The sequence below is a fragment of the Podarcis raffonei genome, chromosome 6 (genome assembly GCF_027172205.1).
Source record: "Podarcis raffonei isolate rPodRaf1 chromosome 6, rPodRaf1.pri, whole genome shotgun sequence".
NCBI classification, from domain to species: Eukaryota; Metazoa; Chordata; class Lepidosauria; order Squamata; family Lacertidae; genus Podarcis; species Podarcis raffonei.
In genome coordinates this window covers 43,402,190-43,429,052 of record NC_070607.1, presented here as the reverse complement: position 1 = coordinate 43,429,052, position 26,863 = coordinate 43,402,190, and the positions used below count along the sequence as shown (strand labels likewise).

At 43.1% G+C, this 26,863-nt stretch overlaps 1 protein-coding gene across 2 annotated transcripts in view; it reads right to left on the bottom strand.

Moving 5' to 3' along the window:
- Positions 1–19,661, bottom strand: part of LRP8 (LDL receptor related protein 8) — a 194,209-nt gene extending 174,548 nt beyond the window's left edge. For both annotated transcript variants that reach the window (XM_053392404.1, XM_053392406.1), the window contains exons 1-2: positions 19,468–19,661; positions 18,467–18,586 (exon numbers count right to left, since the gene is read on the bottom strand). In XM_053392404.1, coding sequence (XP_053248379.1) covers positions 18,467–18,586; positions 19,468–19,537 — 190 coding nt within the window. In that variant the 5' untranslated portion in view covers positions 19,538–19,661. The remainder of the gene's footprint in view (positions 1–18,466; positions 18,587–19,467) is intronic.
- Between the last annotated feature and the right edge of the window lie 7,202 nt (positions 19,662–26,863).

Below are 26,863 nucleotides of genomic sequence, written 5' to 3'. Positions count from 1 at the left end.
CCTGCCTTGTGAAACAGTCACACATTTGAAGACATGCTTCATTACAAAGACTGAGAAAAACCCAAGAAGGAACTGCAAACTCCCTGAATCATCTCTTCTTCATGATTAATGCCTGGGCACAATAGGAACCAAGTATCATTCAGACCACGCTCAGAAGCCTGCTGGATCAGAATAGAGATGAACATGGCTTTAACAAAAGCAGACTGAGATCTCAATATCAGTTACTATATTACAACCTTGGGGAGGGGGGTGTTGTCATTACCACTGATGATTCAGCAAAACAAGCTGCCACCACTACACATCTCATTCCATTTCTAGAAGATCTGATTCCTAACCATCCACCCACAATTTGCTAAATCCAGCAGGGTGTTACATTTATTGTATTTCACAGAAGACGGAGGAGAAATTTGAGCAACACGACTTAGAGAGGAATGTGACGGGAAGCACAGCAGTGACGACTTTTCCAGTACATCATTACACTCTTCTAAGAAGTGGTAGGTTCTCAAGAGTTGTCAGACTGAAACTCGAACTCAGTAAAACATCTCCACCCCCATCATTCAGCCCAGACAATGAGATCCAGCTCCGGGAGCCTTCTGGAGGTTCCCGCATTGTGAGAAGTTAGATTACAGGGAATCAGACAGAGGGCCTTCTTGGTAGTGGTGCCCATAGTTCTGCATTATATGCAACTGTAGTCAATATACATATCCAGGAAAATGCATGCAGTTCAGATAGACACCCTCAGAATGCAGGTGAGGGGAGCCACATGGTTCAGTCAGAGTACAGGCTGGGATAAGAATACATCTTTCCACAATGGTCACCGGATGTCTGTTTTTAACTTTTTATATTTGGTCTTAACTGTACAGTATATTTTATTTTATTTTGTTCTAAACCGTTTTTATATTTTTAATGAAATAGGGTATATGAATATTTTCATAAATAAATTAATAAGCACATTCTCTTCAAAAGGCTACTTTTCCAAAAACAAGGATTTGTGGTGAAGAGGAGCTATCAATCATGGCAATTCCCATCTGCCATCTCAAGCGATATAATCCCAGTGGGGTTATCCTCCCACCAGATAAATTATTAACATTCTGCATCACAATTCTGCTTGATCTATTCTATGTTGCTCTGAAACAAAAAAATATCCAAGATCCTGTGCATGTGTGTGTTCACACACACATAGAACTTATATGTAAAATAAATATGATACCATATGGTTATGAATTGTTAAATGCATACATGAACAAATAAGATATCTAAAAGGCAAATGAGCTATACAAAAGGGAGAGGAATTGTGTCATGATACCAGAAGGGATGTCCACAAATCACCATATTTCTCCAGATCCACTTCAATGTTATGCTATTTATATCTCCCTTTGTTTTTACATTTCCGCAGTAGCCAACCCAAAGCATATTAGAATGCAGATTTAACAGTGGTGGAATTCCTGCCTCCCCGGGGTGCGCAGAGGGTGCAAATTATTTTCATGTTAAAGTGATAGGAGGAGAGTGCAAATTGTAGAGATCCTTGCCTCCTACCATCAAGCAAATCTCAGATCACACAAAAGGCACCAAAACAAAGTCTGTGTGCTCCTTGCAGCTGCGCCAAACATTTATCAAACCACAGTCCTTAAAAAGCACAACCCAACAGATGCTTGTTGGCCTGGTTTCAAAAGAACTTTAACATACACAACCACCTTTTTAAATGTTGCTATATGGGTAAGCCTGTTTGTTTACAAGGCTTCAACTCTGCTAAATCTTGGTGGGTGGGGAGCCAAACACACCTACGAGGGGGTCTCTGTAGCCTGAAACAATAAACTGCACTGCAGTGCAGGCTTCCAGAACATCTGTTCCAGGAACCTAATTAGCCCTGCTTTTACACAGGCAAAAATAATAGTAGCAGGAAAGTTAGTATTAGAAAAGACAAAAGAGTTCAAGTTTTTTAGGAAATGAATTTTTAAAAATAGGAAAGGAGAAAAAACAAATGGTGATATGGACTTAAACTAGAAAGAACTCTTCACAGGCCTTTGGATGATGGACTCTCAAACGTTAATGGAAATACAGATCACTGAGAGAAACCAGCACATTTGTGTAAAGGTAAAGGTACCCCTGACCATTAGGTCCAGTTGCGGATGTCTCTGGGGTTGCGGCACTCATCTCGCTTTATTGGCCGAGGATGCCAGCATACAGCTTCCGGGTCATGCGGCTAGCATGACTAAGCAGCTTCTGGAGAACCAGGGCAGCGCACGGAAACACTGTTTACCTTCCCGCTGGAGCGGTACCTATTTATCTACTTGCACTTTGACGTGCTTTTGAACTGCTAGGTTGGCAGGAACAGGGACCGAGCAACGGGAGCTCACCCCGTAATGGGGATTCGAACCGTGACCTTCTGATCAGCAAGCCCTATGCTCTGTGGTTTAGACCACAGCGCCACCCGCATCCCTAGCACATTCTAATTACAGCTAATTACAGAGCAATCACCAATTCTGCGGGTGGTATCCAACTAAGTCATAGCCAGAGTACACCAAGTGAAATGTGTCTAACTTAAGTTCATTGATTTCAATGGGTATGACTTAGATACTACCCTGTGGTCTAATTCGCACATCACACCAAGCCAACATATAACTTGGTGTTAGTTTGAAGGATCCAGGTGAAAATGCTTTTAACGTCTTGCTTCTCCTCTGATTATTTTATTGCTGCACTACATGGAGCTGAACCATAGTTTGGCTTAGCATATCATATCATCCAAATCAGGGCTCGTGGTTTACCTTTCTTAATCAGAGAACAAATATTTGTTACAGACAATGGTTAGTCTGGACAAAGCTAAACCAAGAGCCTAGGTCTAGATGACACTCACGTGTGGCACAGCAGCAAAACAACCAGGAAGGAATGATGTGGCCAGAATCTTCTCCCTGGGAGCTCACACATTTGTGCTGAGCCATGGTTTGGCTTAGTGCAGCATTCAGAGTTTTTGCAGAAAAATCTCATCTTACCTGGGCTTTTTGAACTTATGAAAATGGACAAGAGGGAAGGAACACAGCAACAGTGAATGGTCATTCTAAAACCCTGACAGTGATGAAGTAGCCTTGTTTCCTTTAACTAAGTAATCTCCAATGGAAGCAACTGCATCTCTGAAGACAATGTGCTTCCCTCCAGATGATGTGGACTACAACCGCCTTTAGCCCACTGGCCAAGGATGATGGGCACTTTGGTCCAAAACATCTAGAAGGCACCATGTTCACCACCCCTGCTTTCCTGGATTATATTTTTATTTGTGCATCTGTTATAACTGGAGTCACATAGAAAGTGAATGACTTGCAAGTGCCCAACCTCAAAACACAGCATATGCTCCCAACATAGAAAAACTGAACGAAGCATAAAACCAGATTTAAATAAATTGTTACAAATCAATACTGTAGGCTTAAGAGCATTGCTAGGTACTTAAAAGAGACTTGGGGCCAAAGCCCATTGCATAAATTTGCATATGCTAATTTATAGATGCTCTGAGTAAATAAAGATGATGGGAGGATGGGATCTCACCAGCATGGCATGTTGTAATACGCCAGTTACTGCATAAGCAAAGTGAAAAAATAAAAGTAAACAGATGGTCAAGTTTTTTTAAAAAAAGAAAGAAAGGAATACGGGGTCCACAGCAAAAGATCCAGGAGTACTATTGCCTGGTCTATCTTCTAACAACATCCATACAATATGCTACAGAAGCTAAACAATCTGCATTGCAGATACAAGCTGGGACTGTTCATTTTCCAAAAACAGGGTGGATCAACAATACCTCCAGTTACTGTTAGACTTCAGAAAATCGGTCCAAATTAGCAAACCACTCTCTGGATATGAAGTTGCACTAAACAGATGCCATAATGACACACACATTCATCCCGTAAGTATAAAACAGATACTTAATTGGCCTTGGGCAGTAGTCACTATACTTTTTGGCGTGGCAATTCAGGACCAAATTAGCTTATCCAAAATCAAGTGCTCTCTGGCAGCTGTAAATGGATGCAAAGCTGCAAGAGGGATAAATTTTGAGCTCTTTAGAACAAAGAAAGCAGGAGGCTAGAGCAGGCTATGCTAATTAGATGCCAAACAGGCCCAACTCAGAAGTCTTGGGATACAAAAGCCTTTCAGAGACAAAATGATGAATGAAATGTACACAGCAAGTGGCAATACAATAAAACGAATTTCTCTTATTCTACTTTCTTTGGGATCAATTACTCTTATTTTTATAACCCCAGGAAGAGACTTCCAAGCAAAAAAAAGGACCTCACTGTAAAAATTCTTCCTTTACAAGTTAAAAGCTGAATTGATGGGAAGCATCAACCAGCAGAGGTGCACTTCTCCAACTCCCCTCAAGTCAGAATCTGTAGATATGTCTCCTATACAGAATGCCTAGTCCAATAACTGCTCCCTAGATTGTAGCTTCTTCTGCGCCATTTGGCACTTGGCAGATTCCAGGGTCACAGAGACCTCAGCTCTTTGGGCTGGCCTACATCACATAAAACTTTAACAAATGTTACATATGGTTCAGTGGCTTAGGCATGACCCACAACATTCTTGGTCAAGGGGCATGTTTGCTACTACATAATGAAGTTAGCAGCCTCAGTGAATCCAGCGCTGGGCACATAGTCGCACTGCATATTGATGCAAGGGAAGACAGACAGAAACAACAACGTTTATTGTAAGTGTAACTTTATAAAGAAAGTGACAACAGCCCAAAATACAGTATGTTTTATTTATTAGGTAGATAACTAAACTGTACTGAACCTTACAGCACTGAGTTGAACTGCAATTGAACAATCACTTCAGATTAAGCTAGACAGTCTTTTGATACTTTAAATCATAAACACCAAATTGACGTTCCATTCTATTATTTCTGCCTTGTTGGAACCTCTCTCTTCAAACTCACCTGTCAATCCAGGTTGCCTACCTAACTGCCAAATTACTCACAGTGGTCTAGTGGACTGATAATCTCCAACAGGCAATCGGAGATCTTCAACAGCATATACAGTAAACATAAACAGCCCTGTTAAGATCACGGTCTTAATTCCCAATAGGATCCATCATAGACCCATTCTGTCATACAACTCCCCTACTTAACCCCTATCCCAGCTTTTTTCCTCAATGAGCAGAAGTTGTGAAAACTGTGCTTCATGCTAAACAATAAGAAAGTCAACTAAGGTCTGTAGATCCCGAAAATTCATAAAGAATCCAACCAACCATATTAAGCTACTGATATAAGCCATCAACACAATAGCAAACATTTTGCTTTAAACCAGAGATGCCCCAATGTGAACTTTATGCTTCAGATTTACAGCAATTAACAATGAACTGAGCATTTCAGTATGTACTTTGCAGCAACAGCCTGAGAAGTATTGGAGCATGACCCGCTGATTATTTCCAGTTGCGCTTACATCTGTGTCCACATAGATCAGCAAGACTGCAATGTATGGGCCCTTTCAGCTAAGCTTCAACCAACAAGAAGGCCTTGATAAGAATTACTAAAGGACACAGCCAGTTTTTGCCTGCATCATCACCTGCCCTTCCAACCTCACAACTATATCACAGAAATATTTCATAAAAACAGATTTGCTGCCCATAATCACAGGAAAGAAAGGCAACTGGGGATATGGGGCTGGGGGAACAGTATTATTTTCCCCAGGCCCTGCACCCCTTAGGGACAGCCCTGACAGTAGCCCTTTCCTAAATCAGAGTGTGCCCAACCGTTTTCCTGGTTGGTTTGATATTAGCGAAGTCACAGCCAATTAGAAGTGATGCTTGAATCAAGTCTGTGTATCTACATCTTCAGTCTTTAACCCAAGGTGTAACCCCCAACATTTAGCAATAATAAAGCAAGCAACTTTGGGCAGCCAAATCAGATCCTGACTGGGGTTTTTCCATAGCCTCTGCTTGAACTTGCTGGCTCATTAGGAAAACTTGTCTACAAAAGATGCTCTGCAGCACCGGTGGAAGAGACTCTCATTAACAACAGGACTAATTTGTATGCTAATTGCCATTACCACAGACAGAGGTGCAGCATTTACAAAAACAAACAAGGGAATTTAAATATAGCAGTTGCTAGATAGAAGTTTTCGAATTGTTGTGCTTGGCATGCCAGGCACACAGTGAGGCAGCTTCCACACAAAGTGCTTTGAAGTTTCAAATGCCGGCTGCACTGTTTCAGGGTATCAGGCACCTGTGAACCCCACAAGCTCACCTTGTCTCCACTAGTCCAGATAGGAGTCTAGCAAAATAACCACAGGTAGCACAGGTTAAACAATGCCTCAGCTTGCTGGCACTTTTTCTTGTGCAGCCTCTGCCTCCTCATTTCCAGTTTAGCATTACAACAATAGGACAGTGATAATTGGGGGAAGAAGCCATGGCTAGCTATGAATGAGGTGAGTGCCTATTGCACAAGTGCTATTACAGTGACTGTTATGACTAAAGCAATGGTGAACAGAAGGTAGATCTGGATCTACCAGAAGATCTCTGAGTGATCTGGAGTACATCCGTAAAAACATCTGACTCCAAACTGTTTCAACAACGGCAAAAACAAAATGGCTTTCTCCACCCCCACCACCCAAATTATACAACTGAACTAAAGAAAGTGTGTAAGGACTCTGAGCATATGGCTCGGTTCCAATACTCAAAACAAATTCCTGGGCTCAGAATTCTTAAGTTTTAGGTGTATGTCTTTTGCTTCTCCCATAAATTTTTATTAAATTTCAGTACACTTAAACAATTTTATCCAAATTTCACAAACTATCACACCCATGTCTTTTGCAACTAAATCCAATTGGTGGGCTCTGGGTTTTAGTAAAATAGAAAGTAGATACCCTGCAAGCCTGAAGTTTTCCTGCCTCTGTCTGATCTGCAAGAGGAAGAGATGGTATTTCCAAATTTCCAAAGAGATGGTATGATCCCTGAATAGTGAAGGCATGCTCCAGAAAGAAAACTTTCTGGAAGTTTTCATAACTTTGAAGGAAACTCATTATTTTTTCTTCTCTTATTTGCATTAAGGTAAAAGCAGCTGCTGCCACGTTAGGAGCCCCAAAACCAGGTGATGCAGAAGCAACGAGGGCAATATTGCTTAGCTGAACTAGCCTCTAAGCCTGTAGAGGGCAAATATGAGCTTTCCTCACATCAATACAAAAATTATGAATATTCAACCACACTGAGGAGAACACTGTTGGAAATTGATTCATGTTGTTCGTGAATTCGAGCTTTGCATCCAAGTTCCATACCTCCTTTTTAAAAAATCTGGAATTAGTAGCACCCACAACTACAGAGCTTTCCAAGACAAGAGAGCTTTGGGGCACCTTAAAAGAGCAACAGATTTATTATGAGCCAGAACCCATTTCAGAGCATGAACCATTATCTAACATTTCCATGAGGAAAGAGCTCTGCTCTGCTCCAGATGAGTTGAAAACGAGAAACCACCAGCGGCATACATACAGAATAAGACCACAAGATAAATATAGCAAATCACAGCTGGGAGTTAAAAGGAGACACTGGATAGGTATGGAAGAGGTCACTCAGGCAGAAAATTTGAACAAAGAGCCAGTGCACTCCAGCGGATAGCATGCTCAGGTCTCAGCAAAGATATCCTATGCATTTATGATTTCGCCTTTGGCAAGTCACTATTTTCGGTCTCAGCTGAAAACCCATTGAAGAGCATGCAGCTCATCAGATTAAAGCTGTTTCTGCTAGTCTTAGTTTACTCAGTGAAAAAAAAATATGCTGTACTAAACTAGCTAAAGAGTAGCAGAGCAAATAGACTATGAAATAATAGACATCAGGTGTTGGTCTGATGCAGTTGAAATATATAAAAAAATTGTCCAGTAGCACCTTAGAGACCAACTAAGTTTGTTCTTGGTATAAGCTTTCATGTGTATCTGAAGAAGTGTGCATGCACATGAAAGCTTATACCAAGAACAAACTTAGCTGGTCTCTAAGGTGCCACTGGACAATTTTTTAATTTTTTTATATATTAAGAAAACTGACAGTCATTTAAAAAACTATTATGTAGAGGGACATCACTTACAAAAAGCCAAACAATGGACTAAGGACAGAATATGCATATAGGAAGCTGAATACCGTAGTCTGTTTTCATACATTTAAATCAGATCATTGGTCCAGCTAGCTCAGTGCTGTTTACATTTGGGGAAGGAAACCTTTTTTGCCTTGTGAGCCAGGTCTTTATCTGGCAGGGCCACCCAGCTGTCAGAGCTGACCCACAGAGGTGTGGGGAGCTACTGGGCAGGACTGACCTCTCTGCTCACCAGCTGATGATCAGTGACTTCAATCCTGGTCTCTGCAGGAGTTTTCTTCACCAGTATGTTCCCTGAGACCTTCTGCATTCAATGCATGGCCACATTCTCTGCATCTATTTGTCAGTAAAATGTGTCAGCGTCCTCCATTTCTCTGCTGAGCATGAGAAATGATCTTATCTTGGGCCTTCTCTTTCAAACAGACACGGGCTCAAGCTGTGGTTTTTTCCATCTCCAGTAAGCCATGTACAATAGTCTGTTATTGGGAGGGCAGACAACGGATGCTCACACAGGACCTGAGCTTATGACATTTGACTATTCTTTGGAGTAGGCTGAGTGGTGTCACATCTGGTAGGAATTGGCCCAGCAAAGGCAGGAGCTTTTAACAATAATTAATCCTAGCACAATCAGCCAGCCCAGCAGCTGGTATAATGACCGTACACAGCTCAGGCAGAAGAACCCCCCTAAGATTGCAATCTCCCAGAGCAACAGACAAATAAAGGACTTGATTCTTAGGGGAGGGTAGAGAGCAGTATCTTTGCCAGGTAATGCACAGAAGCATTCAAAATATGGCCTTCAAAGTCATTCTCAATGGCATGGCCAGCAAGGAATTAACACAATGGTTCCCACACATATTTTGAAAGAAATTAAGGGAACAAACTTTCAAAAACCAACTTTCAGAGGGATCAATTTGCCTTGAAATATGGGACTGAATACAATGGCATGATTGCAAGCCCCAAACCATAGAAAAGCCAGTCATCTCCCTCTAAGATTCAGTTCACACAACAATCCTATATGAAGTTCACCCAGCGAGCTTCATAACTGGACAGGGATTTGAACCCAGGTTTTCCCAGTCCTACTCCAGCACTCTTTATTACTGACACCACCCTGTACCATCACACGCAAAGAATTACATGCTGCTTCTGAGATAGATGCGACTGTCAGGTGGAAAATGTATCTTACATGAAGCAGACTTTGGAATCCTTGTAAAATATTCCTTCACTCTGAGCAATCTTTATAAGTTCCACGCCACAGGGTAGTGGTTTCCAGCATGTATTTACTAAACTACTTAAGCTGTTTTTATTCCTGGCAGACCTCTTTTTAACCAGCTGAAGAGAAATTTGCATTAATTACATCAAAACTTTCCCTTCCTGTACTTGAATTTATGTAAATATTCATGAAGTTAACATGAAACCGATTATTTTCTAAAAGATCAGGCTCGTCATTTTATATATCTTCCCAAGTGTGTAGCATAAAACTGGGATTCCTCCCAAAGGGAGGAAACAGATGTTGGTACCAAGGGACAAACACCCGAGAATTTAAGACGTCTTTCTCTTTCCAGGCCACAAACAATTAGGATATCAGCTCAAACATACCAGCATTTGTAATGTTTAAGCAAGTAGCAATGCAAGCCTTCAGCACAAAAACTAAGCTAAAGATGTTCCGTAAGCACTGTCTTCACTTTAATTATTCCCCAAAACTATTTATTTAGAACTTTATTCTAACTTGTTACATTCCAAGGGAGTTACAGCTAAAGTTACAGACTGTGTTTTAAAAATGCGTGTATATTCGAGGGCCAGTGGGGAGGGAATTACAAGGAATGAACAGGCGTGAGGCCTCCCACTTCCTAAGGATGAGTGAGGATTCCTTGCCATTCCCTTAAGCAAGCCAGGATAATTTCCTTCCTTCAGTTTCCAAGTGGCACATTTGACCACCATCAAACTACTAATTTCAGCTGAAAAGCTTATCGTTGGTCTGGCTTTCCACAGTTACTGCCACTGGCATTTTAATTTAAAACTTTTTTTTTTTTAAGGAGAGTAAAGTCACTTGATAGAAGTTCCACACGTTTACAATCATGTCCTAGCAAACTTTGCTGGAAGAGAAATACACCACCATGAGAAACTTGGGAAAAGAATATGACCAAAATGTAAATAACGGTAACATCTCAGCGTTCTTTATTTTTAAGGTGGTATAACAAAATTGCCATTTTGTTTTTGATCTTTTACCTGCAACATTCAAGAAAAGGAATTCCAAGCAAAATCAGAAGATTCTTAGAATGTAACAAACTAAGAAGAGGGCTATGTTCTTCTATAGCTCATAAAGTTGGTCAAACCCTTCTTATGCCACTTTTTTCATAAATGCAAATCTGAAATCAAGAACAAAATTCACTAACCATCAGCCTCAAAAGTAGCAAAATTCTCATTACAATATGATTTTTGAAAGAAGGCAATACAGTAGCTTTTTTCAATCAATTGCTAGGAGTCTGCCAGATGCAGACTCAATGTTTCAGACCTACTAAAATTAATGCGTCTAACTTAATCAAGTTCATTAATTTCAGGAGGTCTACTCTGAGTTGAATACCACTCCATGGCTTCACTATCAGTCCACTTTCCAGCCACCCACCCAATGGCCCTACTTTGTTGACTAACAGAGTCCTAGAGGACTTGATAGCTTGCACACTATTTTGTGACAACTTGGTTGGCCTAACAGAGGTGTTGCCCTACTATTGATTTTGGATTTTTTAATGGGCCAACACAGCTGCCTTTGTGTGCGACTATGAACCAGTTCACCTTTAGCTAAGAAAGAATGTTTTCTCCTTCCCAAAAGAACTCTAGGCTTTTTTGGAGTTACACCACGGGTTAAATTGGCCCCTGACGCTCATGCCAACTGGCCTGTTGCACTCCTGCCAACATCCCTAATGAGGGAGGTGATCTAAAAGAGAGGCAAACCAAATGAAGCCAGCCTGCCTTTTGTCCTAAGACAAAGAAATAAAGGAATCAATATTTGCCAGTCTCCAAAAGGAGTGGGAGGAATTCTACTGAAAATTCAAAGGGTTGTAAATTTAAGTATTTACAAAGAAAAAAGGAGAGAAAGCAGTGACATGTCCTTTTAAGGCAAGATCACGCTGAACATAACTCATTATTTCTAACACTTCCTCAGTGTTTATTCATGCTTTCTCTTTTGATGAATTTGGTTGATAACCAGGCACTTGAGGCTTTAGGTCCAAATCGTATCTGCAATTCATATCTGTTTCTTCTATACTCCCCCCCACCCTTTGAAAAGTTAAAGCAGGACGTATTTCATAACCTCTACTAAGGTACCAAAAACACCCAAGTAAACAAAATCAATTAATGGAAGCATTTCAGCTTGAAGACACTGCTAATTCTGTGATCTACAACACAATCAACAATCAATCAAATTTTCTTTATTGTGAACTTTTTTCAGTTATTGAAATATTCTTGTTGCAAATTGCCAATTGCAGCTTATAGCCATCATCTTTCATAAAATGAGCAGTTTGATAAATAGTGTACATTCTGACGGGGTATCCACTCAGCCCTTTGCTAGCCTTGAATTTACCCTTTCCTCTATTCCAGAGCTGGACAGACATTATGGTTGTGGCTGTGCAAACAATGTGGAGTGGACAGAAGATTAATTAACTCATAAGGACATCCAGAGTCCAAACACAATCCAAGCTATCCAGTTGCTATCACTCCAAGGCTTGTAGCTACATGATAGAGAAGGTAGTCTGCTGAAGGAGATCTAGATTGCCCAAAATGTGTACTGATAGGCGATATTTTTGTAAATCAATATATCTTTCATGCATCACTGGGCTTTTTAAATCACACTCAGTCTCAAAACATGTTGATGGGAATGCAAAAACAGTATCACCAAGAAGCAACACAATATTTATGCTAAATACGTAGAACCCATGCTATTTCTCTTGTACTGGTCATACAAAAGCTCAAAACAGTTATTTTATGCATCCATAAATGGTGGTAATGATTGTGTTCATGAGTTAGAGTCACTGGGAGATGGCATTAGCAGTGATTAGGGCCTTTTGGAGGCTGCAAATGGTTGCCAACAGTGCTATATCTTGTGGAATCAAAGGACCAGTCACAATAAAGCATAACCAGTACTAATTACAGTAAACAAACAGAGGGATGAAGTTCTGGGCAAGAGAATGTCCATAGAAGAACCGCATACTGGTGAATACCAGATGGTGAGAACAAACCTGAAAGGGCTGTTGCCTTTACGAGCAGCTTCTAAGTATCCTAGAAGCTAAAGGACCACAGCTTAGAACAGAATTATGGACTGGATAGAGTTTGGTCTAATCCAGCCTTCCCCCAACCAAATGTTTTGGACTACAACTCTAATCAGCTAGTTGTAGTCCAAAACATCTGGAGGGCAGAAGGTTGAGGCAGGCTGATTTAATCCAACAGGACTTGTCTTATACTCTTTTAATTTGGCCAAATCAGATGTACAACACTAAGCCTCCAATCAAAGAGAAATACAGTATCTGGCATTAGCGGTGCCTCTTGCTCAAAATCGTCTCCATCACTAAATTGTCAAAGGCCCATCTGTACCAACACCAATACATTCAAGCACTTTTAACAACCCAGAACGCAGCCCAGAGAGAAGGCATCCAAGTACATTAAGCTTTGCTAATGAGGCCTTGCTCTAGATACTATCTGGCTGACAAGGTAAGTCTGTTCATTGCAAGAGGCACTTACAAAGCAGAAGATGACTATTGAAGGCAAGGTAACCCACAAGGTGCAATGTGAACATACACTGCCCCAGGTGATTATTCTTCCCCAAAACCAAGACACAGCAATTATCTTGCTAATACAAACTCCAGCCAAGAGCAAAACCCATCCCAGTTATCCCAAAGAAGAGTGATATGATAAAATGCCACCACCTCCTCTCTCTACTTGTGCCATTCCTGCGATTCTTCACAAGCAGTCCAACTATTGTGCAGGGTAGAATCATAGAATCATAGAGTTGGAAGAGACCACAAGGGCCATCGAGTCCAACCCCCTGCCAAGCAGGAAACACCATCAGAGCACTCCTGACATATGGTTGTCAAGCCTCTGCTTAAAGACCTCCATAGAATCATAGAATCATAGAGAAATGCTATGATTAGTAGAAATAGTAGAAATGCTAGCAAATTTTACCTGGCCAACTAGGCCAGAACTAAGGTAACAGAACAGAATTCAGAAGGTATTATTCAGAGATCTACATTTAACTATGCCTTTTGCTCCCAGAACTGCTTCAGAGACTGTTCCACTGTTTTATGTCTCTGACTCTTAGAAACATTTGCAGCCCCATTGAAAGCAATTTGCTCCAGATCTCTGGGTACTTTTATCACATCCTTTTCACAGCCCCAAGGTGTGCTGAAGGAAGAATGTTCACCAAGTGACTCATTTTTGTTGAAATAATTAGCCCAACTCCCCCAATCTTAGCCTATTCATCTCTGCAACTCAAATGTATAAAATACTATGCATTCCACAGCAAGAGTACTTTGTCTACAACCAGCTTTTGCCCATGGACACTGAATCTTATATCATAAACATCTCAGCTTATGAAAATAGAAGGCCTGGACTTTTTAGTGAAACTCGTGCTGTGTTGTATGAAGTTGTGGCACTGCTGCTTACAACTGCAAACCAGCCCAGGAAATAGGACTTTGTTATACAAACTTGATAAAGAAGACATCTAGTCAGAATGGAGTCTTACTGATATTCCTTAGTACTGTAATTGGCATGGTTATTCATGGTCTGTATGGGGCATTGCAACTATGAGAATTTAAAATACAGTTTATGAAGTTCTTTGACTAGCTGTTGTTTGTCTTATTGTGGTGGGAACCCTCATTGTGTATAATTTTGTAATGAAATACTGCTACAAACAGACAAATATGTAGGCTTATCTGTTTTGTTTTTGCCTTCTTATCAAATTCTCCCCACCCTATTCAAAAAGGAGAAGAGGGAGAGAAATGTTCCCAGCAGTATTTAGCTGGAAGAAAGACTAGTGGCCAAAAGCAGGTGTACCATCCCATTCCCAATGAACTTTGCAGGAATGCACAAAGTATTTATGTTCCGTTAAAGCAGGCTTCATCAATCTTGGCCCTCCAGATGTTTTTGGCCTACAACTCCCATAATCCCTAGCTAGCAGGACCAGTGGTCAGGGATGATGGGAATTGTAGTCTCAAAACCTCTGGAGGGCTGAGGTTGAGGAAGCCCGCATTAAAGCTACCAAATTCCACAAAAGAATTTTCCCCATCATGAGATCACCCTTCCCTACTTCAATCATGTATTCTTCTACAATACACCCCAACAGCCGATGCAAATCCAGCAGTGTCTTTATAACCCAAACCACAGACCTCAGGCTCTTACCACAGGTCAGGCAGGGATATGACAAAATATGCCAAGAAACACCTTCTTGTGGTTGGCTGATGAACGGACTCTCTTAAATCTAGCATGCCTTTGACGTAAGACAAGCAACGGGACAGCCAGGAAGGAGGAGTGCAGGGACACCAAGAGCCTGCTCAAAGCAGGATGCTTTCCAGAAGCACAGCAAGTACCGCCAACTCCCCACACCACTTTCCCCCCTCCCCAGAGCAAGATACAGCATAATTTGCTCATTATTGCCATTGCAAATATACCACATTCTTTTTGAAATTGGGAGATATTTAGACCATTACGCCTACAAGGCCTAATTTGTTTTATAAGCCGATTATTTGCAGAAGTAACAGCCTGAACAAAAATAAACATTTCATGTTTTTTGAAGCAGTTAAAATTTAGGGTGAAAATGCTCACTTATGGCTTGCCCCTAAACAGTATACGTTTTGAAGCTGCTTGGGGGTGAGAATTACCTTCTCCCTAGCAATTTACAGTTTATTACGGAGATGCCAATTAACTTTTACCTGCTTGCTGAACTTAATAATAAAAAAGAGGAGGAAGCAAAAAATAGAAAGTGTCTGTGTAGATCTGGAAGCTTTGCTCCAGTTGTGGTCCTCCTAGACCAGGGTTTCCCAAACTTGGGTCTCCAGCTGTTTGTTGGGCTACAACTTCCATCATCCCTGGCTAGTAGGACCAATGATCAGGGATGATGGAAGCTGCAGTTCAAGAAACAGCTGGAGACCCAAGTGTGTGAAAAGCTGTCCTAGACCCAGAAAGCAATCTGGTCACCACTCACGTTATATTCTTCCTGACAACAGGCTTCCAAACAATACAGCCACAAAACAACAAGTTACATTAATCAGATGTTGCAACCACATATTGAGAAGATGCATTTATGAAGAGCAGAGGAGGGGAAGAAGAAAAGAGAGAACTTTTAATAGGGGAAAGGAAGCAAGAGTGAATACAGCCGTACCTTGGTTGTCAAACGCCTTGTGATCAAATGTTTTAGCTCCCGAGTGCTGCAAACCGGGAAGTGAATGTTCTGGTTTGCGAATGTTCTTTGGAACCTGGACGTCCGACGGGGCTTCCGATTGGCTGCAGGAGCTTTCTGCAGCCAATCAGAAGCCACACTTTGGTTTGCAAACATTTTGGGAGTCAAACGGACTTCCGGAATGGATTCTGTTTGACTTCCGAAATCAGCAAAGCTTAAACTAAAAAAGATCAAAGGCAAGAGTCCCCCAACCAGCCCCCTCAGCAGAAACCCTGCACAAGGATTTCCACTTGCACAATGGGGCTTTGCCCCTCTTCTCCCTGCTGGGGTCTGTCCCTCAAAGAACTTCCAGAGCAACCTGCAAAAAACAGCTGGAAGAGGAGAGGACAGACGGTGAAGAAAGAGCTATGAGAAGAGGGCGGTCATTTCCCCATCCTTTGAACCCCTGGAACTGGGTGTGGAGAGTGCAGCTGAATGGGACACAGCTGTGGGCAGACTGAGGAAGTACCAGTCACAGTGAGAGACTAGAGTGATGGTAACTTTTACTGTAACTCTTCCCATGAGACTTTTGTGGGTGAGCTGAGAGTTTGTTTCAACCCTGCGTGAGGAGCCAGGGCTGAGAGGCAGTGTCAGAAGGAAAATGAACCAATATTGATTTATATATACAAGTAAGTTTGTTTTAATGTAACATTTTTATATATAACAATGTATTTTTGTAACATTTTGTTTAAGTTGTCTGTTGTTGCTTCAGCTTTTTGTACACCATTCAGAGGTATACATATATTAAGTGGTATAGAAATTATTTAAATAAACATCTTGACACAGGCGTACCACCTCTTCTTCTCTTCGCAAAAACTAAGCCTTGAACATTAGCCAGGGATAAAGATTGTGAAATTCTTCAGCAATAAGAGATAACCAAAGCAAAAGCATGGCATAAGTAGCACAAGTAACCATTTCCCCAGTGCCTGCTATCAACTTATTCCACAGAATAAGCAATTACGATTCATGGAACAAGCACTGAGGACTTCATAAATTACAAATGCAGCATTCATTCATTCAATAGCAATTTCCCTAAACAACTAGAACATGAGTCTCAGGCACACACATTTAGTATTTTAGCTCCACCATCAAATAGGAAACTTTACCACGGCTCAGAAGATTAAGCAGGACTTCAACACAAAAGGCATAATGTTCTCCTTCATCTGTCATTAATCTCATGCTCCTTTGCCATTCATAATAGTCAGCATGAATCAACAGCTCATCAAGCTTGCATAGCATAATTACTCAGTAAAGCACCCTGACACATGTACATGCTGACAATGCAGTGCAGTATAAACTAAAAGTGCCTGACTTGGTCTGGGGAGAGCAGAGTTCAAAACCCCTACTAAGCCATGATGTTCACTGGGTGACCATGAGCCAATCACTAACTTTCAGCCTAACTTACCAAACAAACCATGGGATTTTTACAAAGATGGAGAGAAGGGAGCACTTATGGACTACTCTTGCACGTCAAAGTGCAAGTAGATAAATAGGTACCGCTCCAGCGGGAAGGTAAACGGCGTTTCCGTGTGCTGCTCTGGTTCGCCAGAGGCGGCTTAGACATGCTGGCCACACGACCAGGAAGCTGTACACCAGCTCCCTCGGCTTATAAAGCGAGATGAGCGCCGCAACCCCAGAGTCGGTCATGACTGGACCTAATTGTCAGGGGTCCCTTTACCTTTATCTTCAGATGGGTATAAAAGGAAGAAGGCAACAATCTTTCTTTTTGGAGCCCCAGATGCATAATAATTTTTTTTTTTTTTAAGAACTTACTGAATTAGCTGCCTAGAGTTCGATTATGTTTTACCTGGACAGCTCGTCATGCAATTTAACTATCCATTTTTCTGCACACAATAAACATACTGCTGTTTTTAAAACCCAACTTGAGGAAAGGTTTACTTAGGATGATGAACACATAAAATGCCAGAAATGCAGTTCACACACAATAATGTTCACTCCAGATCACAATAATATAAAACTACTACTTGCGTAAAACAACTTCAAAATTTTGTTTCCTGGAAAAAACAAAACTAAAAAACAATAAAAGCACTAAAAGCCATTTCCCCAGCATAGTTGAGAAAGTTTCGCACACTAAGAGAAAGCTCTGTGTTTCTGAAACTACTAGACTGAATCATCACCTGCATTGGCACTTGCTGTTAAAGAGCTTAATCATCCCTTGCCCTAAAGGATTCATCATGACTATGCAATACTAAACGGCTTTGAGTGCATAAATTTAGATTGTCAGGCTGCCTCCACACACCACCATGTCCTCTCGGCCTAAACCAATGACAGGGAGGTGTGGCCTTCCAGGGGCAGAGCGAAGGTGAGGCTGGTTCAATGTGTGTCCAGAACTCTTACACACACACACACACACACACACACACACACAGCGCCGCTCCTATAAGGGATCCGGTACCATGTGACCTATCTGGCGTTTACCCGGCAGCCAATCAAAAAGTCGCCGGCACAAGAGGCAATTTCATTCATAAACTGGAAGAGGGTGTAATCTTACACAGTGCCACGAAACTTTGAAACGGGATTTCTCTCGCACGGGACCATTTTTGCCAAAGCCAAGCGAGCCAACTGATATTCTGAGCTTCTTAAGACGGAACCATGAAGCCCTGCGCGGCTTCGCTCCAGGCTGGGAGCCACAGAACTGCATGTAATCCTTTCGAACACAAACGCCCACGTCTCACCTAGGATATAAACTGAAATCCACTCCCTTCCTGCAACCGGGGTCAATCCGCTGATGACACACACGTCTCTCGGGAGATGCACGCAGGGCATTGCCCTCGCCATTCTGCCCATCGGGGGAGACCAGGGCAGGCGAAACCGAGCCTTCATCTCTCACCCCCCCACCCTGCAGACACCCCGGCAGAACAGGAGCAGATTGCCCCCCCACCTCCCCCCCCAGCCAGCTGTCTTCCCGCTCGCAAGAGAGGATTTAAAAGAGGGCTGATCGCCTCCCCACGCCTGATACTCACGGCAATCTGCCTCGTCACTATTATCTGAGCAATCGTCATCCTCGTCGCATTTCCAAATGGAAGGGATGCACCGCTCATTCCGGCACTGGAACTGGTCCTCTTCGCACTCCTTGGCGGAGCCTGCAAGCGGCAAAGGGACATCCGGAGTTTTAGAGGGGTGGTGGGTGGAGGGGGGTCAGTCCCCTCCCTCCCTCCCTCCGATCCCCCAGCCATCCCTTCCACAGCCCGCTTGCAAAACGGCAAGCAAGCCCGGAGCGTTCTAGGCCACGTTCTCCGCGAGAAGGCGCAGAAAAGCGCACAAAGCCCCATCTGCATACAAGGAAGCATCTCCGCCGGGAAACAATGCTCCTCCGCCCCCACCCGGCGCGTGCCCATTTTGGGGAGGCGGCACGGATCGCGCTCGGCTCGGGGACAGAAGGCAGGCATGGCTCAGGCGGGATGACAACAGCAGCAGCAGCAGCAGCAACAACAACAACAAAGGGTCATTCCAAGCCAAGTGGGAGAAGGTGCGGGAGCCGCCGCTGTTGCTTCCTAAAACATAAGCCTCACCCCCCCGGCAATGTTTCAAAAAGAGATTGGGGGGGCGATGAGAGCCTAAAGTGCAGATATGGCACCTTTCCTCAACCCAATTCCTGAAGGCACATTGTATTAGCCCAGTTGGGGGGTGTGGGGGGGCGGTAACGACCGATGGCAAATTGCAACGGTGCTGATCGGACCACAGCTAAATAGGAAGGATGTCCTCTGGAAAAGGTGTCCCCAGGTGAGAGGTGTCGTCCTCCCCCCCCCCCGGCTTTGGCTTAAAGCGATTATCCCCTTGGAGCAGTTTGCACCGGGATATCCGTGGCTCTGTGCGCCTTGCCCATTTGCGCGTACACGCACCTCCCGGGTGGCCTCGGGGTCCCACCCGCCACGCCGAGGGTCGGCCAGGAGTTTGGGGGCAGCCAGCGCGCGCCTGGCGCTCGCCCGCTCTCTCGGCTACGCCGCCCGCGCCGCCCACCCACCTTTGGCGATGTGCATCTTGACGAGCAGCAGGTGGAAGAGCAGCAGCCTGGTCAGAGCTGGCCGGCACATGGCGTCCCCTCCTCGGCGGCTATGGGCCCCTGCGCGGCTGCCTCTCGCATGCAGCCTTCGCCAGCCGAGCGCGAACTGCGGGCGGCTGCTTCCTCCTCCCGCGTGTGTGCATTTCAGCCCGAGCCAGTGACGCTCCCGACTGGGCGGGATTTCAGCGAGCGAGCCAGCCAGACCTGGGCAGGCCCGCCCGCCCGGCAGGCGGCACCACGTGGGCGGCCGGCAGGCAAGCGGGGCCAGCCCTACAGCCAGTCCCCCTCCAAGGCACACTCTCGCCCCTCTAGGGCTGGGAAGCCTTCGGAGCCAGCAGTGGGGTGCGCGAGGCGGCAGCTGCTGGCGGTTTCCACCAATCAGTCTTTCATCTTGCTCGCTTCCGGCAGGATTCCTGGAGGCAACCCACCGTTGTTTCTTTACTAAAAGTGGGAGGGGGAGAGAACCAGCAGGACTTCGCCCACCGGGTGATCGAAGAGGCCACCAGCACGGAAGCTTAGCCGGCTTTGGCCTGCTCGGAGCCTGGGTGGGTGACGACCTGGGAACCACGTGCAAAGCCGCTTGGGTTCCGCAGCTGCTCCAGAGTGAAAGTGCCAGGCGTGCTTCTCTGAGGAAGGAATGCACTGTCCTGGGCTACGGCCCCCCCCAATGTGTGAAGGCTCCCTCTGCTGATCTTAACACCCAGGAAGGTGAATTGGGAATGAACTGGCAACCAATGCAATGGTTTTAACAATAAAACATTATGCAAATTTATGCAAATATGTTCTAAAGGAAACCCCAGCCAGTAATCTGGCTGCTGTATTTTGGACCAGTTGAAGTTTCCAAGTTATCTTCATGAGTACCCCCCTCCCAAACACATTGCAATATTCCAGTGTGGAAGTTGCCAGTGTATGGAGTATCATCTCTATCCCAAAGGGTCCAGTGAACCAGCTGGAGTGGGAAATTGGCACTCCTAGGCACCAAGGCCACCTGGGCCTCAAGTAATAATGTTGGATTCAGGAGAAACTCCAGCCTATGAACCTGCTCCTTCCAAGTCGTGTTACTACCTCCTGGACTTGAAAACTTGGAGCACATCATACTTCCGGCATTTCAGAATTCAGTTTCAGTTTGTTGGCCCACATCCAGCCTATCATTGCCTCCAAACACCTGTTTAGCACCTCAGCCCCCTCTCCTGATTGAGAGGGTACAAGCTTGGGTGCCACCTGCATATTGGTGACACCTCACTCCAAAACTCCTGGGGTCGCCTTCTAGAAGCTTCAGATAGAGGCTAAATAGAATGTAGAACAAGATGGAACCCTGTGGAACACCACAGGAAAATTCCCATGGCGTTGAACAGTGCCCCTCCATAACTTTCTGGAAACAGTCCTGAATTTAGGAGCAGAGCAGCAGCAGGTGCCCCCAACCTGCACCTCCTTGAGCCACTCTGGAAGGATACTGTGGTCCAGTATCTGAGAGGTCCAGAACCAGCACGGTCATGCTCCCCACATCACACTCCTGAAAAATGTTATCATTAACCAGGATGACCATTGTAGTTTTGATGCCATGACCAGGCATGAAGCCAGACTGAAATGGATCCAGATATTCAAGCATTCCTGAAAAACCTTGTTCCAAAAAGGGACAACACTGTGAAAAGCACAAATAAATACACCATAAAACAGAACACAAAAATGCCATAACCTTGTTTTTTACCTGAACTTTTTGCAAAATAGCCCCATCAGCTTACAGTTATTCTTTGTGTATTTCATTTCATGCCCTTGCCCTTTACCAAATCTCCAACAACTAATGCTCAGAGATCCTGGGTTAGAAGACACAGACTCCAAATCTCGATTTGGTTACAGAGTGGTACCTCAGGTTACAGATGCTTCAGGTTACATACGCTTCAGGTTACAGACTCTGCTAACCCAGAAATAGTACCTCGGGTTAAGAACTTTGCTTCAAGATGAGAACAGAAATTGTGCTCTGGCGGCCTGGCAGCAGCAGGAGGCCCCATTAGCTAAACTGGTGCTTCAGGTTAAGAACAGTTTCAGGTTAAGAGCAGACCTCTGGAACGAATTAAGTACTTAACCCGAGGTACCACTGTAGGTACCTCCCAACCAGTGGTGTCAGTCTGGCCCTAATAGGTGTGCTGCAGCTAGAAGGAAGGATGAACTGTGAACCAGGTTTTAGGAGGCAGAACTATGTGGGTGCATGAGAAGGAAGCAAAGCAGGAGGTATAGAGGCAGAACAGGTATATCTAATGAAGTTTATGAGAGCTGAGGGGGTGGAAGATCTGGCAAGCTTAGAAAGCAGCAGTGTTTCCTCAGTTTCATAACTGAAACCATGACATCAAACACCAAAAGATGTAATCCCGTAAAAATACAGATTAGCACATAATAGATTATTTATTTAGAGCATTTGTACCCCGCTCTTCAGCCAAAAAAAGCTCCCAGAGCAGCTTACATACAATCAAAACAAGACAGTCCCTGCCCACAGGCTTTAGATCTAAAAGAAAAATCCCATGACAAGGGACAGCGAGTATATGTAATGTTATATGTAATTATGATTTGCACTATTTGTTCACTGCACAATATTAGGATTTTTCTTTTCCCTCCCAGACAGATACATCCCCGGGTGTAAGTTGGCTCTTGTACTAGTGCTACTGGAGAATATCAAGCAATTAACCCCCCCCCCAAGTGACTTTATTCAAAGGCATGTTGGTACATGTATTTCATTTTGGCTGGGAATGGATGTTCTGAACCTGGAAACTTGTTGATAGAGATGTTTGATGGGAATGGTTAAAGCTTTGGAACAGGAGTATCATATAAAGAAAGGTGTTTGTGTGTTTGTGTTTACAACTTGATTTGACCTGGGATGTATTTATTGTGCAAGTGTACTGAGTGCTGTTGTCAATTTTGATGTGGGGAGACTGAGCGCAGAACTGCATGGTGATTGCCAAATGTGCTCTTTACCCAAAGGACACTCATTTTATTTAGAAGTAACTGTTGTGGAATCATCACACATGCACATATTTGTAACTGAGGAGAGGTGCACTCTGTGCATGCTCATGTCATTTATTTCTGAAGCTCAGAATTCTTAATCATGTCTTCCAACTTCTCAAAATAAACCCTTGGGGGTGTGTCATGCTTTGATTGGATAGAATACTGTCTGCCCTTTTTAATTCTCAGTAAGCCAGCTGCCAAGGGGCTTCCCTTTAAACTTCAAAAAATGCAAGATCTGGAGGCCTAATTTTAAATTCCCCCTCTGTACCTCAGGTTCATTGTATGACATTGGCTATGTTATTCTGGTACATTTTCAATCAAAGAGATAGCCACGGCTTACAGCAGAAACCGAATCCCCAGAATCCTAAAAATTTACTATGATTTACTTTGCAGGGTTGTGAGAATAAAAAGACTATGGCAAACTTAAAATGCTATTACATAAAGTAGGCTGGTGCATGGGATGGTTCAGATGATAACACCCTGTGCAGAGCCTATATGTAGTATGGGAGCATGGATTGCACTCTGCCTGCACACCTCACCCAGACAAGCCTGTCCCAGGTGACAGCCACACACTGGATTTGCCAAGGACCTACATGTGAACTCCAGTGTTTGTAGACCTGAATATCCTGCTTGTGTCCCAGACACATTTTTCTTTGATTTTTAGATTGGGATTTTTTCCTCCCCTTTCCCAGTTCAAAATTGGCACTAGGCAGGCTGGAGATAGACTTTTTATTTTGATTATTCCATATTTATCACTATTACTTTTATATCCATTCCCTCATGGCTATCCAAACACAGGCATCCCAAACTCTTCCCTGTATGCTCCTTTGCCCAAGCACATGACTCACGAAAACAAGCAACTTAAAAGAGGACAGACAAAAAGACAACTCCTGTAATTCATACTGAAATATCGAAACTAGAGTACTGTGCAAACTGTAACTGTGCACCATAAGTGCAAATAGTGCAGTGAGTGACTAGCCAAGATCACAAAACTGCTCCATATTAAATGCCCCTGTAATAATTAAAGCAGACTCACCATACTCTTAAAATAAATGCTCATATACTATCATATACTATCATGAAGTATGGAACAATCAAATATGCAAAAAGTTTTAAAATAGCAATGCAGATTCATGAAATCACAGTCTTGGGAAGATTAATAAATAGGGGCATACTGATAAATACTTGGTTGGGAAAAAACTTATGTTTTCCCTTTAAGGAATAAGCTTGACACAATGTAAGCCACTAATCAATTGTGGAGGTAGCTATTGCCTTTGATTGTAACTAATCCATTGACAGCTTATTATGTATCAACACCAATTTATTCAAACATGTTATCTTAGTTTTCAGCATGCTGATTTAGAGCACACTTGTGGTAAATGAGCATGTGATAAATGAGCCAAAATACCTAATTTGTTCTAAGCCATTACAATCCATCAGGCCCTGCCACATTTGAAAAAGAGTGTCCAAAAATTACAATTTGGCTCCACACATTTCAAAATCACTTGTTCGGGAGCAAATACCAATGTAGTCGATGGAATTATGCTGGTATAATATCATTGTAAATGTGCAAAGCATACAGCCTAGAGATTACTCTTGATGGAGGTAAAGCTGCTTTAGCTGTAAGTTACTGGCATTGTATTTATAAACCCAATTTAGCTACAATGCTTCCTTTGCCGAAAATGTAGACAAAAATGAAGAAGGAAAAAATAGATACAGACTTTCCACAGAAACCTGGATTTAGCACCAGTCGGCTTAAAATCGATGATGATTTTACTCAGCACTTGGAAGTATATCTTTGTATAAGGCAAACCAATGAACAACAATTACAGAAAAGAGCAATACAGACTAATAAATTACAAGTCAGTCAGACCCTTACAATTGATCGCGCCATTCTTCATAACACAGGCAAAGCCATTTGTTTGATTACTAAATGATTTGTAACTTCTTGGAGTCTCTGGAGAGGCACTTGCTTAATTCCCTGGTGACCATGTGCTAAAAATGCTCAGGCCCAGCAGGCACCGTTATGTTAGATTCTTCATTATGCCAATGTTCCTGAAGGGATACAGCACAAAAAACAGAGATGGGATTGCTGTGTTAATTACCATGTTAATTGAACATTTCCTTGATCTCAGAATTTAATTAGACCTGTAGCACCTCTCATTTTGTTCTTATGACATGGTGTACAAAATTTCATGTGGAATCAGACGGAGGGATGCAAAGGAGCACACAGAACCTCCACAGGTGTATCAGAGCTTCCGAGAGCCTCCCTTCCTAACAGTGCAGCTTGGGGGAAAACACTCTAAAAGTCCAGGTGTCCTCTAAGACAGCATTCAATGCAACACAAGGATCTGCAGTCGAAAGAGGGAACTGCATAAATTCAAGTGTGTACATGGAAGTATTTTGGCACAGGAATATCTGGATCACACCCATACAGATGAAAAAGGATTGCAGAATATCATTTGGGTAACAGCTCTCGACCATCTTAATAGCTTTCCACAGGTCAATTCATACAGCAGGTTTCGCCACCCACCTCTCCAGCAAAGATGTTCATGCCTCACATTTTCCTCTGAATTTCCATTATTTTATGTTGATGCATACTCTGAGTAACTGACATGCTGGCAGACATTGCGTGAATACCGAAGGTTAAATTTCCAAGAGGTAGCTGTGGGGAGATTTTGCTCCTTGATATAGTCTCCCACTTTTACCCCACATGCATGATGAGCAACAGCAAAAATCACACCATATTTCTTAATGCAGAAGGCAATGCAAATCTTAAGGTAGAAACCCTTACCAAATGGAGAGGTGGTTGTCTGTATTGGGCTTTTTTCATGAGGTTAAGTGGATAGCGAAACCACTTGTGGATAGCAGCAAAAAAGCTCTCTGCTGTTGGGATGGAAGAAGTACGGGTAGGAATCCCATTTAATGACATTGCATCACAGGAAAACAATGCACAGAGACCACTCCCTGGTGTGGGTTGAGGCTGCTCTGTCACCTTTGGTGTGACAATGGAGGTCAGTGTGTTTACACAATCTTAGTATGACAATTGATTCAGTTGTATCTGTGTCGCTGAGTTGGGTGAATGCAGCAGATTTCATTCAAAGACATTTCAAGGAGTTGTGGTGTGTGGCCTCCCCTGAAACAGACTGCTTTGCTTGCCACCTGTACCGTTGAAAGGGGTCAGACACTGGCATACCACAAATCTTCCAGCATTGCAGTGGCAGTAGTAGAAGGTGGGCTTTCGTCTGCACCACATCTGTGGTCTTTTGGATTCTCTTGCAGGCGTAAAGTACAGAAACATCAGCGAATAGAAAATCCCTAGTAGTATGCTTGTTCAGTATTGATATTAACTGGTAATGTTCAAATAGGGTTTCCAAGGTAGGGTACAGCTCTTCAAATACTGGCTTGCCTGAACGTGACACAAGGTGAAATTGCAATGCTAAACACCTTCCAAAACTGGCGGCACGTAATTCCTCTTCTCACACAGAAAAGTAAATGAACATAGAAGCGCTTGTCAGGATGGCAAATTAAACATATTTGAAGGGAGGCTTCGCTGAAAAATAAACACTCAAAAGTCCAATTTTTGAACGCAGAGAGTTTTTGCATGCTCACTTCTTGGTTTATTGGATGGATTAATAATCTTTGCATTATTAAGCCCTCGCTGACCCAAGACTACCAGTCACTGATCTGCATGAAAAATGAATATGCAGTGTGTTACACAGAATCCCTAACAGTCACATTTCCTAGAGGAAAAATGAGGAATAAAGAACAAAAGCCCACAAGACTCTGCTTTTCAAAAACAAAAAAACCACCTTAAAATTCATATCCACAGGCTAACTCATAAATACAGTCTAGGCAACAAATGAAAATGCTGTGTCTAATTATTTCCCAAGCACCTATACATAGCCGTTAATCAGTAATAAGTCAAGAAATAATTGCCCTGAGCTAATGATGGGGTATAGGTGTGCTTTTATTCAACCTACTGTGTGCAATAGAGCTTCATGGATATGGTAACAGCTCCCAGAGAGGGAGCCACAAGTCTGTTGCAGCAAACATGAGAATTTCTTTTAGTACCAAAAAGACTTAACACGTTTATTGTAGCATACTTATTAGTTATGCATTCTATTTTTATTACAGTAGTACCTCGAGTTACATACGTTTCAGGTTACATACGCTTCAGGTTACAGACTCCGCTAACCCAGAAATAGTACCTTGGGTTAAGAACTTTGCTTCAGGATGAGAACAGAAATCGTGCTCTGGCGGCGCGGCGGCAGCAGGAGGCCCCATTAACTAAAGTGGTCTTCAGGTTAAGAACAGTTTCAGGTTAAGAACAGACCTCCGGAACAAATTAAGTACTTAA